Below are 15,931 nucleotides of genomic sequence, written 5' to 3' on the forward strand. Positions count from 1 at the left end.
ACCGCACCTTTACACGTTTAAATAGCAAACTGTCACCCCAGCTGACCGGGTTACCCTACCTGGCAGACCGGGCAACCCGCCTAGGCGGGTCACCCCCACCTATCATGTAAACGTGATCAAAATAAAATAAGAATTTATATGGACAGGCGGGTTACCTCACCTACCTGGGGTCCCCCACCTCCATGTAAACAGGCCCTAAGTTAGTGTATTTGTGAAAAACAAAGTCCGAAGCCCCGCCTCTAAGCAAACAATAGGCATAGTGTTATCACCATAAGCGGTTTACTTAGGCTTATTATTTTTAGCAGTTACTAAATTTAGCTTTTTCAGCGAGTATTAGCAAAGGCCCGATCTCCGCGACATGTAAGAGATTTCGATGTTCGCAACGACAAAAAAGCTGAGTAGCAGAGTGACGTCTTTTTACTTTCCCCTTCCCCTACCCCCTAAAAAACAACTTTCCATTGTATGATTTGCATTGCGTGACGACTCTCCGTATACAACACTTCGTTGACACGTGTGTAGTGTCACTTTTAAAAGCATCGATCAGATCTACTGCACCACAAACTGAACAACACTCACAGTCAACTGAACCGCTGGATAAGATGCCACAGTGCAGAAAGATGTCAAAGGTTGGTGACCGTTCGCAGATTGACAGGCAGTTTCATCTGACGTTATAAATAAGACGAGCGACAAGATAACCACAATATAATGGTCTTTGGATCTTTCTTCTACGGCGAATGAGGTTAGAGCATTTGGAAATGTGTACCCATGTACATTTTCCGGCCTCATATGGGTTGAGACATATTAAAATATGTGTGTGACTTGCGACTGGAATGTTGACCGCGAAAGGTAAAATAACTGCATTTTAACGGACTTTGAAAAGCTTTTGTATCGCTTTCAATCATTTGCCCGAAGTAATATTTACAGTACTATTGAGAACATCTTTCCGTTATTCTACCGCCAAAAGCTTAATCCATTTGAAGGTTTAGCACATGCTGAAAATTAACTTTACTCACAAAGTACTTTTACTGAAGAGAAATGTATGCTTTCGAAATTAAATTATTTTACACGCAAAGAGGAACGCAGTGTTTACAAAAATCATTTTGTGAGGCCTTTTGAGGTTGAAAAAGAAGATTTGAGTGTTAAAACGACGAGATAGCGATTCGTTTTTGAATGCGAAGCCCTCAAACTTGTGCAATAATTTGTTGCTAAAAATGACGATTTTAACGGAATTTTATTTGTATTTTTCTCTGAAATAAAAAGATTTTTTGCCAAAAAAAGTATCCAGTGATTTTAGTTATAGTCTAGCCTATCTAATATTAAAATAAGAAAGAAATCGAATTTTTCACCCTTGCCGCGAACTTTAGAATTTGTCTGATTTTTACAGACAAGCGCTCTTAATAATTTCTTAGCCGGCATAACAAAAAACGTCAACCTGTCGGGTCTGTTTTAAATAATGAAGAGCAAATATCGAAAAATATTGTCTCCTGGAGGTACGTTTCACATCTTGAACGCAACAGTGAAATCTGAATTTTAAAAGTAAGGAAAACCGTTTCAAGTTTGATGTCAAACGTTACATTAAAAAATTTAAGAAACACAAGCTGTTGAAGATAGTCGGGTAATCATAACATAACATATCTGATATCTTTTCTTTAATTACCTTTTATACTTCAATTGGTCTCTATTATCAATGCAGGGATACACGCGGAGACACTCTCAAAATGTAAATTTTTTTAAAGAGAATACTTTGTTGGTTGATTTTTGCAACGATTCCCAATATTCACAACATGGGCGAGGGAAGAACTCGGGAATAAAAGGTAACAGAAATCATAACAAAGAAGGAGAATAGTTCGAGACAAATAAGATTTTTATTGTGAAACAAGAAATCGGTCAACAGAAGACCGCAGATGTCCTTGTGAAAAAAATATTTTACATTACTCGGAAGACAAAGAGAAAGTTAATATCTAAGTTTGCAGCTATCTGACAGAAACATTTTTCGTGTAATGCCGAAACTGTGCAATTTGAATTGCTATATACAGTGGAATCTCGATTTAACAAAATGCCCGAGGGACTGGCAAAACTGGTTCGTTTTATCGAAAACCTCGATTTAACGAATTTGCGTGAAAACAACCAAGTTGTTCGTTAAATCGACGGCTTGATGATAATTTTTTTCTATTTTTTTAAATCATTATAATTTTTTTGTGGTGTGATGTTACGCTACTCTGAATTTTTGAAACAGTCTTAAGACGCTATTGTGTGACGATAAGGTTTTCGTGCACAACTGAACTCTCGCAGAAGGCACAACAAAAATGGGGGAAAAAAAAAGCTTTGTAGAGACAACTCGGCAGTGGAAACGGAAACTCGTCACGATTTCCTAGTACACTGTGATCTAGCTTTTACGGAAGTCAAGGATAAGACAGCGTTTTGGTTCCACAGTAGACTTTATTACTACAACTGACATGACCGTTAGCATACTCAACTTCGTAATCAATGTAATCGGAACGCAGTCGTCTATGTAATCGAAAAAGCTTTACAATGAACTTGCTTAAGTATGAACTGGTGTGAGAATTGTCAGGAAGAGGATACAATAAACTCTAGGCCATTAAAAATAGGAAACTGAGGTGAGAATTCACAGCTCTGGTATTGCAAAAAAAAAGGTTTTGATAACATCACGTTCAGGCTTCATGGCTTCGTTCTGATTGGTTAATTTGGTTGGGGCAGATGTTGGCCAAACTCAGAATACTTATGTACCTTAAACAGTAGGATGTGACTCCGCTCTAAAAAATGGGAAAAACAAATTTAAAGAGTAGATATTATCTCAAAATTTATCCTCAGGTTAAGTAAATGGAAAAGTTAATTATCCGGCTAAGTAAACTGACTTTATTGTTATTTGATGAACAGGCTCTCACTATCTATCAAGTTTCTGTGGTTGGTTGATTGTACTGCGATCAAAGAACTGATTAATTATCCTGCATCATTGCTGAAAATGAAACACCATTTTGAGTTAGCTCGCACGTTATCGTTTTTCTTCTGGGGAAGTTATCTTTTCCACTGTACCACTGCTTCAGAAGGTAAATAACCTAATGTAAGTGTCTACGAAGTTTCTGTGCTAAATTTGCTTTAATTGTCAATCTTCGTCACTCGATAAATTCTCGAGGTTTTAAGAGGATAGACAACCTTTCCCTTCGGTATCTTAAGTATTTGTATGTGAAGATGTTCATTAAGCACCTATTCTTCCAGGGGCTGGATTTTTCTGAACGTAAGATATTTATTTTGTCGTTAGAAGACGTATTTGTGCTTACTTTTTTACTACTGGATAAACTTTTAGAATGCGAATACACGTACCCTCTTGGCATGGAAAATGGTGCAATATCTGACTGTCAAATTAGCGCCTCTTCCCAATGGGACAGCAGTCTTAGCACCAAAAATGGCAGACTACATCATGAAGAAGGCCCCGAAAAAGGAGGAGCCTGGTCAACGAGGAAAAATAATGATAAACAGTGGCTGCAGATTGATCTGAGAGATCAACAGACCAAAGTTACTCGCGTAGGAACGCAGGGAAGGAATGGACATATTCAGTGGGTTACAAAGTACAAACTGCAGTATGGTAATGATGAAGGAAGCTTGCAATATTTCAAGGAAGAAGGACAAAGTGCCGATAAGGTAAGATTGCAAATTTCATGCAAATGTTCTCAGAACGTATACTTCCATACATTTGTTCGTGCATGCGTCTTTTCGCCAGAATAATTAAAATAATTTAAAAATGTGTTTAAAAAGAAAGAGTACCAAGTGGACCACATGTACATAAGGTTTTGATATCCTTAGCAAGATCAGTTGGAAGCACGAGTGAACCGAACGTACTTGACAGCTTAACTAGAGGAAAAGCTCTCAGAAAAGAGAGTTAATTCCTCTTGCTAATCCCTTAACACCCAGAAGTGACCAACACTTAACTTCTCTTTTTAATATCCATACATTATCCATCAAGCAGTTCAAGAGAATACTCAGACAAACTTATCAGATATGAGTTGTTATCATGATATGACACCAAATTGTCATAACTGTTATTTACATGGAAATGTATTGCAGCTATTAGGGAGAATCACCAATCAGATCTTGGGAGTTAGGGTGTTGATCAAAACTGGCAGGTCTAAGCTGCCAATTCTTGAATTTTATCCACTATCAGTAAATATTTTCAAGGGCTGATTTATTATTAATTCTTAATTTATCCTATTAAGGAGTTTAATGGAAACACGGACGTGGACACCGTTGTGGTAAACGTCTTAAACCCACCAGTCACTGCGCGCTACATTCGTTTCCGACCGGTAGCTTGGAAAAACCATATTTCAATGAGAGCAGAGCTGTACGGCTGTCATAGAGGTAAACGAAAATTGCTCTTATCAATTTTTCAATCTACTGCCGTGACACCACTTAGCTTTTAGTATGCTCCAGGCCCTGAGTCAGAGGAGGCAAGTGAAAGCAGGCGAACAACAAATCGAGCCAGTGGTTATTAGGGACACGGCTCCCTAGCTTGTTTGCATGTTTTTTTGTTTTTTGTTTGGAGAACATCTGCTGATTTTTGTACGCCGGCCTTCCCATCTATTTCCATTTAGTGAAAGGATGGTAGAGGCAGCACTTGTGTTTGAAAAAAGGATTGGTGAAAAATTCTTTGTTCCTGGTTGCGCATCATAGCACTGATGCTCTTAGGTATAGAAATGGAGGCCACAACTCAATCGTGTGCTGTTGCTATCCATGCCACTCTTCTTGAAATAGAAAAAGTGACTGAAGAGTTTAAGATGTGAAAGGAGTCGTACATGAAAAACAAACAGAACATTTGATAAAACGTAGTAGTCAGAATTGTACAACTTGCTTAGGAGGCAGTCGCTTTCTTTTTCTAACATGCTAAAACAGCTCTTTTTATATAAAAAAAAATATGCTCGCCAAGTGCAAAAATCATCTTAGCTCGAAACTCCTGTCACAACAACGTTTACAACCGGTACGTTTACTTTTTGAGTCTTAAACAATCATAAGTTTCTCACATGATCAGTAACTAATTGAGGACAGCGCTTTGATGATTTCGTCAGATTCACTTCGTTATACATATATTTTTTCACTTTTTTTACTCCTATCGTTGCTTTATATCACTATTTATCCCACTTCTTTGCAGATTCCTGCCGATCTGTGAAATTCACCCCATCAGTAGATGGCCGCGCCCTCGTGGGTCACGTGATTAAAAACATTACTTTGCACGTGGGTATGCGTCATTCCTGTAGAGGAAAGTGTGTAATTGATAATAGCTGCGCATCATTTAACATCGGTCCATCAATAAACGATCAAGTGCTATGTCAGTTGAGCGATTCTGATCACGTTAGAAATCCTGAAGACCTGAAACCACGAGATGGGTTTACCTACACTGGTACTGAGGTAAGATTACCGAAAAAATCACGTATACCTCCATGTAATTCTGCAGACTGTCTGATGACAGAGCTGAGAAAGAGGATCACTTGTCGAAAACTTTTGTTGGATCACGGAGAGAGACGAAAGCATGCAAACTTAAACAACGGCGAAGTTTTTCCACCCGGGGTAAGAGGTTAGTGGTGTGGTCAGGGTTACAATTTAAGTTACAGAGCTTTTCACCCCGAAAGCCAGCCATGTTGATACTCTGCTGCCAAGTTACGTACACAAATGTAGTTCGATCCCAAAAATGTACCAACTTCAGTCCTCACACTTTGGTGAAAAGCTTAGACCCCCCTTTTTTTCCTTTGTTAACTGAAATTACATGGATGGTCATCAGCGTTAAGTTTTAATCGTTTTGAAAGCATCTGGATTGATTTATCAACAGGATAACAAGAGTTAATTTTAGAAGATAGCTCACGCTGGTACTTCAAGTAATCAATGAAACCATCTAGGTGGAGGGGTTGTGATGTAACTTTTTTTCCCATCATCGGTTTTATAAAGAGCTTAAGATAATTTATCCTTAACCTTTTTTGTACCTATCAGAGCCCTTGCTCCAGTGATCCTTGCATGTTTAATGGGAAGTGCCTGAGGGGATTTACATATAAAAAATACCTCTGTGTGTGTCAAGATGGTTATTGGGGAGAAAACTGCGAAAGAGGTGAGGCATACTGCGCATGCTACACAAGACTCAGTTTTGTTCGATACAGTGGCGAAATAAGTAAGCATGCTTGTAACGCGCGAGAAATTTTACGTGTGCAAAGGAATGGAAACGACAGTATTTCTTCAGTAACAGTATTGCAGAAAAATGGCGGCATTTTAAAAATTTCCATTGTTTGCTTTCATTTTGCAAAACAGATAACATCCTTGGAAACTTCCCCGTAACATATCCCACTCAACAGAAAAAAAATTTGCTGTCACAGATGTGAATTTATGGACTAAGTAGAGCATCCGTAACACGGTGACGAATTTTGTAGCGACTGCTATTGCCTTTGCTTTCTGGCTAAATTTAAAACTGCTTACGATGACCTTTAATTTAAAAAATGCTTCCTAACCTTCAGACCTTTCCATAACCGCAACCTCCATGAATTGTTTCCTTGTTTCACATTAATTACTGTCCAAAAAAGTGTGAAACGATTTTCTGTTCGTTCATCAACGAAAATCATTCACGCTAGAGTCACAAAATGCTCCCTGAACGCGCCATATCCGCCGAGCATGCGCACTCATTCCGCCGCTGTACAGTATCGTTTTGTACCATATATTCAGTGCTTATGAAATATATCCTAATCATAACTCAATCAGGTAAAAGATATGAGTTTCGGAATCTTTAATTCCTTGACAGACCACCCTTGATTATCACTCAAAGCATTGGACTGATGAAAATGAGACAATTCTTGAACACTTCCTTCTCAAAGATCTGTCTTGGTATATAGATCGACCCACAGCTCAGGTTCATTGTCACCATCAAGCAGACTGACTCTATTTACCAGGTCGTGACTCGTGAAAGTCGCTTATTGGTTTACAAGCATCTTTGTAGTATTACTGTGGTAAGGAAGGATTCAGTGCTGAATGCTTTTATAGGAGAAATGCTCAAGCAAGAATTTCATGGTCGCTGACAATGAAGATGACTGCTTCTCATGCGATTCTAGAATCAGATTTGGTATTAACTGTTTTCCGAACGATAGTATCAAGTGTGGAAATTTTTCCTCACCAGATAATGGCGAAGCGAACATCAGAGCAATGGGCTTCATATAAATGCAGTGACTGAAAAGTGCTCAGATGCCTTTAAAGCTTGTACTATGAAAGCCATTTCCCACTGCAAAGAACAGTGTGCTCTCTCATGGTGATTTGATTCCACCCATCTGCATTTATCTGATTCCACCTATATATAGCAATTGATCTTATCTTTTTCACCCCAAGCTAACTAACTGTCATGACGTCTATCAGACAAACACACAGGCATGAAAAGTCCTTCTGATTGTCTCTGGTATTAAGCCCACCCACTGATTTTACCTGTTCTCTCCATGGCATGCCCGTAACTTGATTAGGCAAAAAATTGTTTCCTTCCGTTACGGAAGAAAATAATATTCAATCAAGTAACAATATTTAAGAAAAAAAAGAACCACTTTTCATGACTCTTTCGCCTATTTATTTTCAGCAAATTTCATAAATTCTTATCAAAATTTTCAAAGAGAATGTTCTTTGAACAACGAAAAATTTCAGAAGCTCTTATCCTAACGCGCTCAACGTAAGCACAGTTTCATTCGATCCTTATTAGCTCGCTCAACGGAATACGCAGCTATTGAAGTCGTAATGAGTCTCAAATTCAAAGAGACATAGTAGAGTGCGCCTAGTTCACCCAGAATGTGGCTTTTGGAAGGGCGCTCCTATGACCAAAACAATTTCTGCAAGGAAAATTTCGTTTGAGTCAGTTTTTACAGCAAGTGCAGTGATTGAAAATTTGGCCTTGTAGGAGCCTCTTGTAAGGCGTCCAACAATGAGCTGCCATTTGGACTCAAGAGGAATCCTCTTTCCGTGGTAAACCTCCACATTTCGCTGAATGGCTGAAGCCACGTAGACCTGATTGGAGGATGTATAATTACATTTTCCACCAATACCATAGTGTACTGGGAGACAGGAGAGGCAAAACAGATGTGATACAACTGCCATAGCTTATAAATTACCTTACCAGTTCCTGACAAGTGGTAGATACTGTGAAAGATACAATTCTATTATTCGTTTTGGAATAGCAATCCACACTTCATTCAAAGCATTTGCCATGGCAATAATAGTAAGATGCACGCATCGTTCTGTTTTGATGGTTGTCACAGGAAAGACTTGATCCCTGCGAGTCTGTAAAGTGAACAAAAAGTTTTTTTTTAAAGTCATACAATTGTGCAAGAGAGAGATGTCCTGAGATGTCCTGTGGAATAAAGAAAACTTAGAAGATTTGATGTCTTAGCTTAATCATCTTTTGCTAAAGTTTTTCAACTGAGTATCTCAAAACCAAAACCAAATCAGGGCGTGAAATTAACTTTTTTTTCTGATAGCCACTTGGCTCCTAAATTCTTCAAAGTGGTAGCCAATTCGAAAAAAGTTGGTCGCCATTTTCAAAGACAAACAAAATCTTTCTTTACGCTGTCAGCGTTCTAGATAGACCCTCCAAAATTAAGTTAGGGAAAAGATCTTTAACGTGCTACAAAGTGGACACTAGGATGGATGATATACAACGTTCAGGCTCATCTAAATCCAAGATGGCGTCTAGTTATCGATCGAGATGCATGGGAGTTACTACATCACGGGCGACGAGCGGGGATAGAAAAAACGACCCAAATACGAGTGGTCAGCGGTGAAACAACTTTCATACTTTATATATAGACAGATCATTTGTAGTGTCAGGAAACAATTGTGCTGTAAAGCCGAAGTGTAAACAGTTTACTTCGCTAAATAAAATGTTAAGCAATTCAAAAGTGTTGATTGTACATATATCTTTTACTGCTTTAATAAACAATGAAGGCATCGGTGGCATCCGAAAGGTACCAAGAAGAATTAAATGTACGTTTTGTAGTTGCAGAAAACAATCATGTTGTAAAGCCGAAATGTTACCAAGTTACACTTCGTTACTTAAAAAGTTAAGCAATTTTCCTCAAGCTTTAACTGGAGCAATACTTCTTATGCTCTATTGACCAACGGAGGCATCGGGAAAGGCATTGCTGACACCGGGAAAGGCATCAAGAAGAATGATATTCACGTTATGTAACTTGTTGTGTGACGAAAAAAACGTATCTTGACTTGTTCAAAGCATTAATCACAGTTGGCTTCCTTTTCACTTGAATTTTGTTTCCACAGCTTAAGATGAGAAATTTAAAATTTCTATCAGCTGACGTTCTTTTACTGCATATTATATCTATTCAATCGCCCCCAATTTACGTGGAAAAAAGGCAAGTAGGAAAACACTGAGCTTCGAGAAACAGCCATGTTAAGGCTAATGTATTTACCATTCCTTAAATATTTACAATCAAGACCACTCGTTTAGGAGACCTTTTCTCAAAAGATCCACACGTGCAAATAATGCTGTTTTCCGTTCGAAATGTTTTTCTTCCTATTCAATTGAACAACTGACTTAGCTTTTAAGCCGAGAAAAAAAATCACAATTATTGAAAAGGTCATAGACAGGCCTACACAGACTCCCCTGTGTGGTTTTACGTTTGCGACGCAAAAGCCTTTAATTAAAGCTTCGCTCTGACGATGATGGGTAACCACGTGCTTCAAGTCGTGTTTTGAAGTTACACATGGCCTCCTGGAAATTTCTTTCCGAGGAGTTTGTTCTTAGAAGTCTGATAGCTTCTCCTTTAATAAAGCCTTTCTTAACACTTGGCGGGTGGCAAGATGAATAGTGTGTATATTGAAAGGTCTCGGTCAGTTTGTAGACTGATTTTTCAGAGATAACACTGTTGTACTTTTCAACATGTTTATTATCACTCTGAAAGCGTGTACATATAAGATCTTTCAGCTCTGAAAAAAAAAAGCCAAATTGAAAAAACGTTATCTGAGGTCTCGTTTGCCGCAAGGCAGTCGACACTTAAAAAACAAACCAAAAAAAACTAAAGGCAAAATATTGCCTTTTGTGACAGCATACCACCCAGGGGTTAAAAAATTTAAAACAAATACTGATGTAAGAATGGAACCTCATCCAAAATCAGCCACTGCTGAAAACAATTTACAAAACGCCTCCGATTATATCATACAAAAGAGGTAAATCCTCAAAGACATACTCGTCAGAGCGAAGCTTTAATTAAAGGCTTTTGCGTTGCAAACGTAAAACCACACAGGGGAGTCTGTGTAGGCCTGTCTATGACCTTTTTAATAAACATTTCGGCTTTACAACATGATTGTCTCTGGAACAACAAATTATATGTCTCTATATGAAGTATAAAAGCTATTTCACCGCTGACCGCTCATATTTGGGTCGTTTTTTCTATCCCCGCTCGTCGCCCGTGATGTAGTAACTCCCGAGATGCATATGCTACGTTTTGGAAACAAACTTAACGAGGAAGTTTGCCTCGGATTTATCTTTGCAAATCTTTTTAATTCACTATATCTCTTGGTAAGGTTATGATGAAACGTTCTAGTCGCCAATTTGGCGACTAACTTTCAGGATTTGGTCGCCAAAGTGAAAAATTTAGTCGCATTGGCGCCTGTATTAGGCGCAATTTCACGCCCTGCAAATGAATCACAACAAACAATCAGAACACAGGTTAACCCTTTAATTAAGATCCCATATCAACATGTATATTCTTGTCACTGTTCTCTATATGTTTCTTATTTTACTGATTGAGAGAATTTGTTCAAACATCAAGACAATTCGTCTTTGGTGATCATTTCATTTATTCTCATGACCTATACATTTGATCAGGTAGTGATATTGTTAGAAGAAATTAGATGCTGGTCACCATTGGGGCTTAATGGGTTAACATCACCATTACCCAATGAGAACTTAGAGTAAAACAAGCAATCTCCCTGAAGTGTGGGAAAATTCAAGTTACCAAGTTGGGATTGATTTAAGTTTTGCATCTCATTGGTTGAGAGGCACCTGATCCTAACCAAGGGAGGGGGGGGGGGGGAGAGGAGGAATGAGTCAGATATGAAGGAGATTTTGAATGTGCGTATTAAAACATGGTGAGGGCAAACCAACATTTCCCCTTGATTTGGTTCAACCATGCATTTATTTTTTATAATAAATAATAGCATGAAAGGTGGATTTCATTAACAAACCTCAATATTCTCTTGCTATGCATTTTCTAAAATGTTTGAATACACTAGGCCAGGGCATACCATTGTGACACCAACATTCTTTTCATGGACTTCTGTGCGCAAAGTATTGAAATAACCCTGTAAATGATACAAGTACATTTATTACATACTGGACAGTAATTTTGTTCTAATTTTATAAGCTTAACTATATGAAGTTTACCCCAACAACCTATACAAGTTTGCCTCGTAAGTAAAAGCAATTCAGCCCCAAATCATTAATTCACAAAACTTTAGCCTGTAGAGCAGGTGTAATTTTGGAGATCAAGTGCTCAGTAATTTCATAACAAAAATTATGGTCCCCATCTTTGATTATAATGGCAGTGAAAGGCTGGGGAGAGAAAGAAATTTGTACCAGGGGGGAGGTCAATGGTCAAAAATAAGAAGAGGGGTGGAGGTGGGGAGTAAAGATTAAACATGGCCAGTAGGATAAATGATGGCGAGCTTAAATGTTAGCTCACCAATGTTTGTCTAGTACCCTTTAACTTCCAAGATCTGATTGTTAATTCTCCCCTCTAGCTGCTACACATTTCCTTGTAAATTAGTTATGAGAACTTGGTGCTAGATCAAGATAGCAGCTTCTACCTGATAAGTTCAAATATTCTCTTTACCTGTTTGCTGAATAGTGTATGGATAATATAGGAAGAAGTTTCATGTTCATCACTTCTGGGAGTTAAAGGGTTAACCTTCATTCACTTTCCAGAAGTCCTGGAAAAACTTGTTAGTCTGTCCTAAGTGTAATTCCTACTACATGGTTGACCTTCCAACCTTTTTTTTATTTATTTATTTTTTGTACTGAATGGAAGATAGGAAGGATTCAAACTCAGAGTGCTTTGAGTTTCATTAAGAACTTGTTCATATCAGCCCAAGTCTATGAGTAGCCAAACTTGATCAGAATATATCCAGACATATTAAATATTCTTTAAGAAGTCATGAAAAGTGGACACAATACCTGCCTGTAATGCTTTAGTGTATTTGGTAATATATATCATATAATCAGTAACAGAAACAGTGCAATATGTCAGTACTAGTCAATCACCTGAAGAGCATGTTTGGAAGCTGCATACACAGCTGTATTAGGTCCTGCTGCTGCAAAATGAATGCAAGCTAATTAATATCATGCTTGTCTTGAGGTGTTCATCAAATACAAAAAGAAAAATGTGTTACCATGATAGTACCTTGTGCAAATAATATAACACACTAGAAATGTCACATATATCTTATACTTAAAAGGGTAAAAGGCTTGGCCTGCAACTTATACATGCACTGCATACAGGGAAGATGAAGTTCATTAGATATTCATGATTTTTCTACTCAACAACTGACAGGTTCAGGGAATTATTTTCCAGTAAAATAAGATAGCTTAAAACAACTGTCAACTACATAAAACAAACTGAGTCAGAAGGGACCTCAAAGCCCAAAAATAAAAAGTGATCTTAGCCATGTGTCAAACAAAGTTGCATGTGCTACGTGTTCTCTGTTCTTTGATAAAAAAATTTTGCTTGCAGAGATATTCTCGTAGGACAACAAAATTTTCTGTTTCCTGTGGGAGTGCAAATCCTTAAATTTTGTTTTTGCTCACTCAGTGAATTCACTTTTCTGGATAAACACGTGCAATCTTTCAGCTCTTATGTTAAAATTTAATCCTTTAACTCCCATAAGTGACCAAGACAGAATTTCTCCTTACAATATCAACACAATATCAACCAGATAAGTGATGAGAAAGGAGAAAAATATCAATTTAGGGATAATTAGTTGATCCAATACTAAATTCTCTGAACTAACATTATAAGAATCGTATGGTTGACAGTAAGAAGAATTACAAATTTGATCTGGGAGTTGAAGGGTTAACACCCTTGTTGATGATCTAGGCACATAAGGAAAAATATGTATAAATTTTCCATGAACTCCACCCATGCTAGACTCAAAATGTGTATCTGTGCTCAAGGTGGTATCATTTAAGGGCTGAGGAAAAGTAAAGCATGCATTAATGCTTAAATGCAAAATTTTCAGCATGTGTGGCTGCTCTTTTCTCATGAAAAGTCCCCTCTCTCCCTCCCCTCCCTTCAGAATGATATATTAAATCCTTCATTACGTTTATGTTGTAATGCAAAACTTTCAGCATGATGTTTATTTTACTCCCACCCCCCCCCCCCCTCCTCTTTGCCCAATCATGTGAGGCAAAACAGCTTTGGTAAGAGAGATTGTCCCTGGTAAATTTGTGTTCAAGACTGAAATATCTACATCAAGATCACTATCCACTGATGAACCCATCTGTAAAATTCCTGCATTATTCACTAGAAAATCAATCCGCAATTAAGAAAACATAGTACATGAACGCTTTGGGTCGAATATCATTGAAATCTGCAGCAGAACACATCAAAGCAGAGATCATGACCTTGCCAAACTGTTGAAGAGCTTTGGTAACGCAGTCTTCGTGAGAAGCGAAATTTGTAATATCCAATGGCACAACAAGAAAGTCTTCCTCAAATGTTAATGGAAAAAGCTTTCCTGCCAAGCCTATGTAACAAGAAAACAAAGACTATTATTTATAGTTATAATATATAACTGAACTTCAATCATTTTTTGGAGCAACTGCAGAATACCCTGCCACTTTGGTCCACCTCATTTACATGTGTCGGGAGGTTTTGAGGATAGAGGCATAACACAATAAACTTATTCAATGACATGTAAGTGAGTTGCCTTCTTTTGGTTTGAAAATTTTTCGAAACTGTTTTGAGAAATTAATTGAAGTATAAAGATTCTTAAGCTCCCGTCCCCCTACGCGACTACTTTCCCTCACCTCGTGTAGAATGAAGTTTTAAGAACTAAAATAACTTGGAGCAAAACTAACACATGCACTGATTTTTCACTCTGTCTAATTCGTCTTTTCTCCTCGCTGATAGCACCAGTTTGCAGCCAAATTCAGTTAGCTTGTACGCTAAAGAGACCTGGGTCTAAAAGACAGCAGGACCACAGGACACACAGGTGTTGAAGTGGGGAAGTAAGAGCAACAAAATGACTTTACCAAAGTAAGTCTCTTGACGGCATGACTTCTATTTTTCTAACTTCTTGAAATGTCTGGTCACTTGCCCTTATTTTTACGAACGTTTGGATTGTTTCCTATAGCTTTGCGCGACAGCTGTTTTCCTTTGAAATGTTTCACAGGAAATTGACGGAGTCGGCCAAAAATTATTCACTGGGCATGCTCCATGTTTGACTGTCGTTTTGCTGTGTTGTAGCCTCGTTAAAAAATTTGCCCTCAGGAGCTACGAAATGGGTAATTAACTCAACGAAATTTACTCAAAGAATTGCGGAAGTTGCATTCGGATTGAGCTTGTTTAATTTTGGATCAACAAAACACCAAACAAAGCACAAACAACTGGCTATCACTATGCAACGTTAGTCATCTTAATAATTTCTTAGCCGGCATAACAAAAAACGTCAACCCGTGGGGTCTGTTTTAAATAATGAAGAGCAAATATCGAAAAATATTGTCTCCGGGAGGTATGTTTCACATCTTGAACGCAACAGTGAAATCTGAATTTTAAAAGTAAGGAAAACCGTTTCAAGTTTGATGTCAAACGTTACATCGAAATTTAAGAAACACAAGCTGTTGAAGATAGTCGGGTAATCATAACATAACATAACTGAGATCTTTTCTTTAATAACCTCCTATACTTCAATTGGTCTCTATTATCAATGCAGGGAAACACGCGGAGACACTCTCAAAATGTAAATTTTATTAAAGAGAATACTTTGTTGGTTGATTTTTGCAACGATTCCCAATATTCACAACATGGGCGAGGGAAGAACTCGGGAATAAAAAGGTAACAGAAATCATAGTAAAGGAGGAGAATAGTTCGAGACAAATAAGATTTTCACTGTGAAACAAGAAATCGGTCAACAGAAGACCGCAGATGTCCTTGTGAAAAAAATATTTTACATTACTCGGAAGACAAAGAGAAAGTTAATATCTAAGTTTGCAGCTATCTGACAGAAACATTTTTCGTGTAATGCCGAAACTGTGTAGTTTGAATTGCTATGTACAGTGGAACCTCGATTTAACAAAAAGCCCGAGGGACTGGCAAAACTGGTTCGTTTTATCGAAAACCTCGATTTAACGAATTTGCGTGAAAACAACCAAATTGTTCGTTATATCGACGGATGGATGATAATTTTTTTCTATTTTTTTAAATCATTATAATTTTTTTGTGGTGTGATCTTACACTACTCTGCATTTTTGTAATAGTCTTTAGACGCTATTGTGTGACGATAAGGTTTTCGTGCACAACTGAACTCTCGCAGAAGGCACAAAAACAATGGGGGAAAAATAGCTTTGTAGAGACAACTCGGCTGTGGAAACGGAAACTCGTCACGATTTCCTAGTACACTGTGATCTAGCTTTTACGGAAGTCAAGGATAAGACAGCGTTTTGGTTCCACAGTAGACTTTATTACTAGGTCAGGCCAACAACTGACTTACGTAATCAATATAATCGGAACGCAGTTGTCTATGTAATCGAAAAAGCTTTACAATGTATTTGCTTAAGTATGAATTGGTGTGAGAATTATCAAATTAAGGAAGAGGATACAAGAAACTCTAGGCCATTAAAAATAGGAAACTGAGGTGAGAATTCACAGCTCTGATATTGAAAAAAAAAAGGGTTTGA

At 37.8% G+C, this 15,931-nt stretch overlaps 1 protein-coding gene and 1 pseudogene across 1 annotated transcript; one reads left to right on the top strand and one right to left on the bottom strand.

The window, feature by feature from the left end:
- The first annotated feature begins 2,983 nt into the window (after window positions 1–2,983).
- On the top strand, window positions 2,984–8,389 carry LOC149042398 (retinoschisin-like). The gene is made up of 6 exons (XM_089213579.1): window positions 2,984–3,068; window positions 3,326–3,660; window positions 4,233–4,374; window positions 5,162–5,418; window positions 5,995–6,109; window positions 6,791–8,389. The coding sequence occupies exons 1-6, from the start codon at window positions 2,984–2,986 to the stop codon at window positions 6,799–6,801; spliced, it is 945 nt and encodes a 314-aa protein (XP_089069705.1). The 3' UTR covers window positions 6,802–8,389.
- On the bottom strand, window positions 8,134–15,500 carry LOC149042399 (dehydrogenase/reductase SDR family member 7-like; annotated as a pseudogene).
- Between the last annotated feature and the right edge of the window lie 431 nt (window positions 15,501–15,931).

The sequence above is a fragment of the Pocillopora damicornis genome, chromosome 7 (genome assembly GCF_964200805.1).
Source record: "Pocillopora damicornis chromosome 7, jaPocDami1.2, whole genome shotgun sequence".
Taxonomy (NCBI): domain Eukaryota; kingdom Metazoa; phylum Cnidaria; class Anthozoa; order Scleractinia; family Pocilloporidae; genus Pocillopora; species Pocillopora damicornis.

What these genes read in the sequence shown, in the direction of transcription:
- LOC149042398 (XM_089213579.1), top strand. Translation starts at nt 2,984, where the DNA reads ATGAAACACCATTTTGAGTTAGCTCGCACGTTATCGTTTTTCTTCTGG. An exon ending in GCTGTACGGCTGTCATAGAG is followed by an intron (nt 4,375 to 5,161) that starts GTAAACGAAAAT and finishes ACTTCTTTGCAG; the next exon opens with ATTCCTGCCGATCTGTGAAA. An exon ending in TTACCTACACTGGTACTGAG is followed by an intron (nt 5,419 to 5,994) that starts GTAAGATTACCG and finishes TGTACCTATCAG; the next exon opens with AGCCCTTGCTCCAGTGATCC.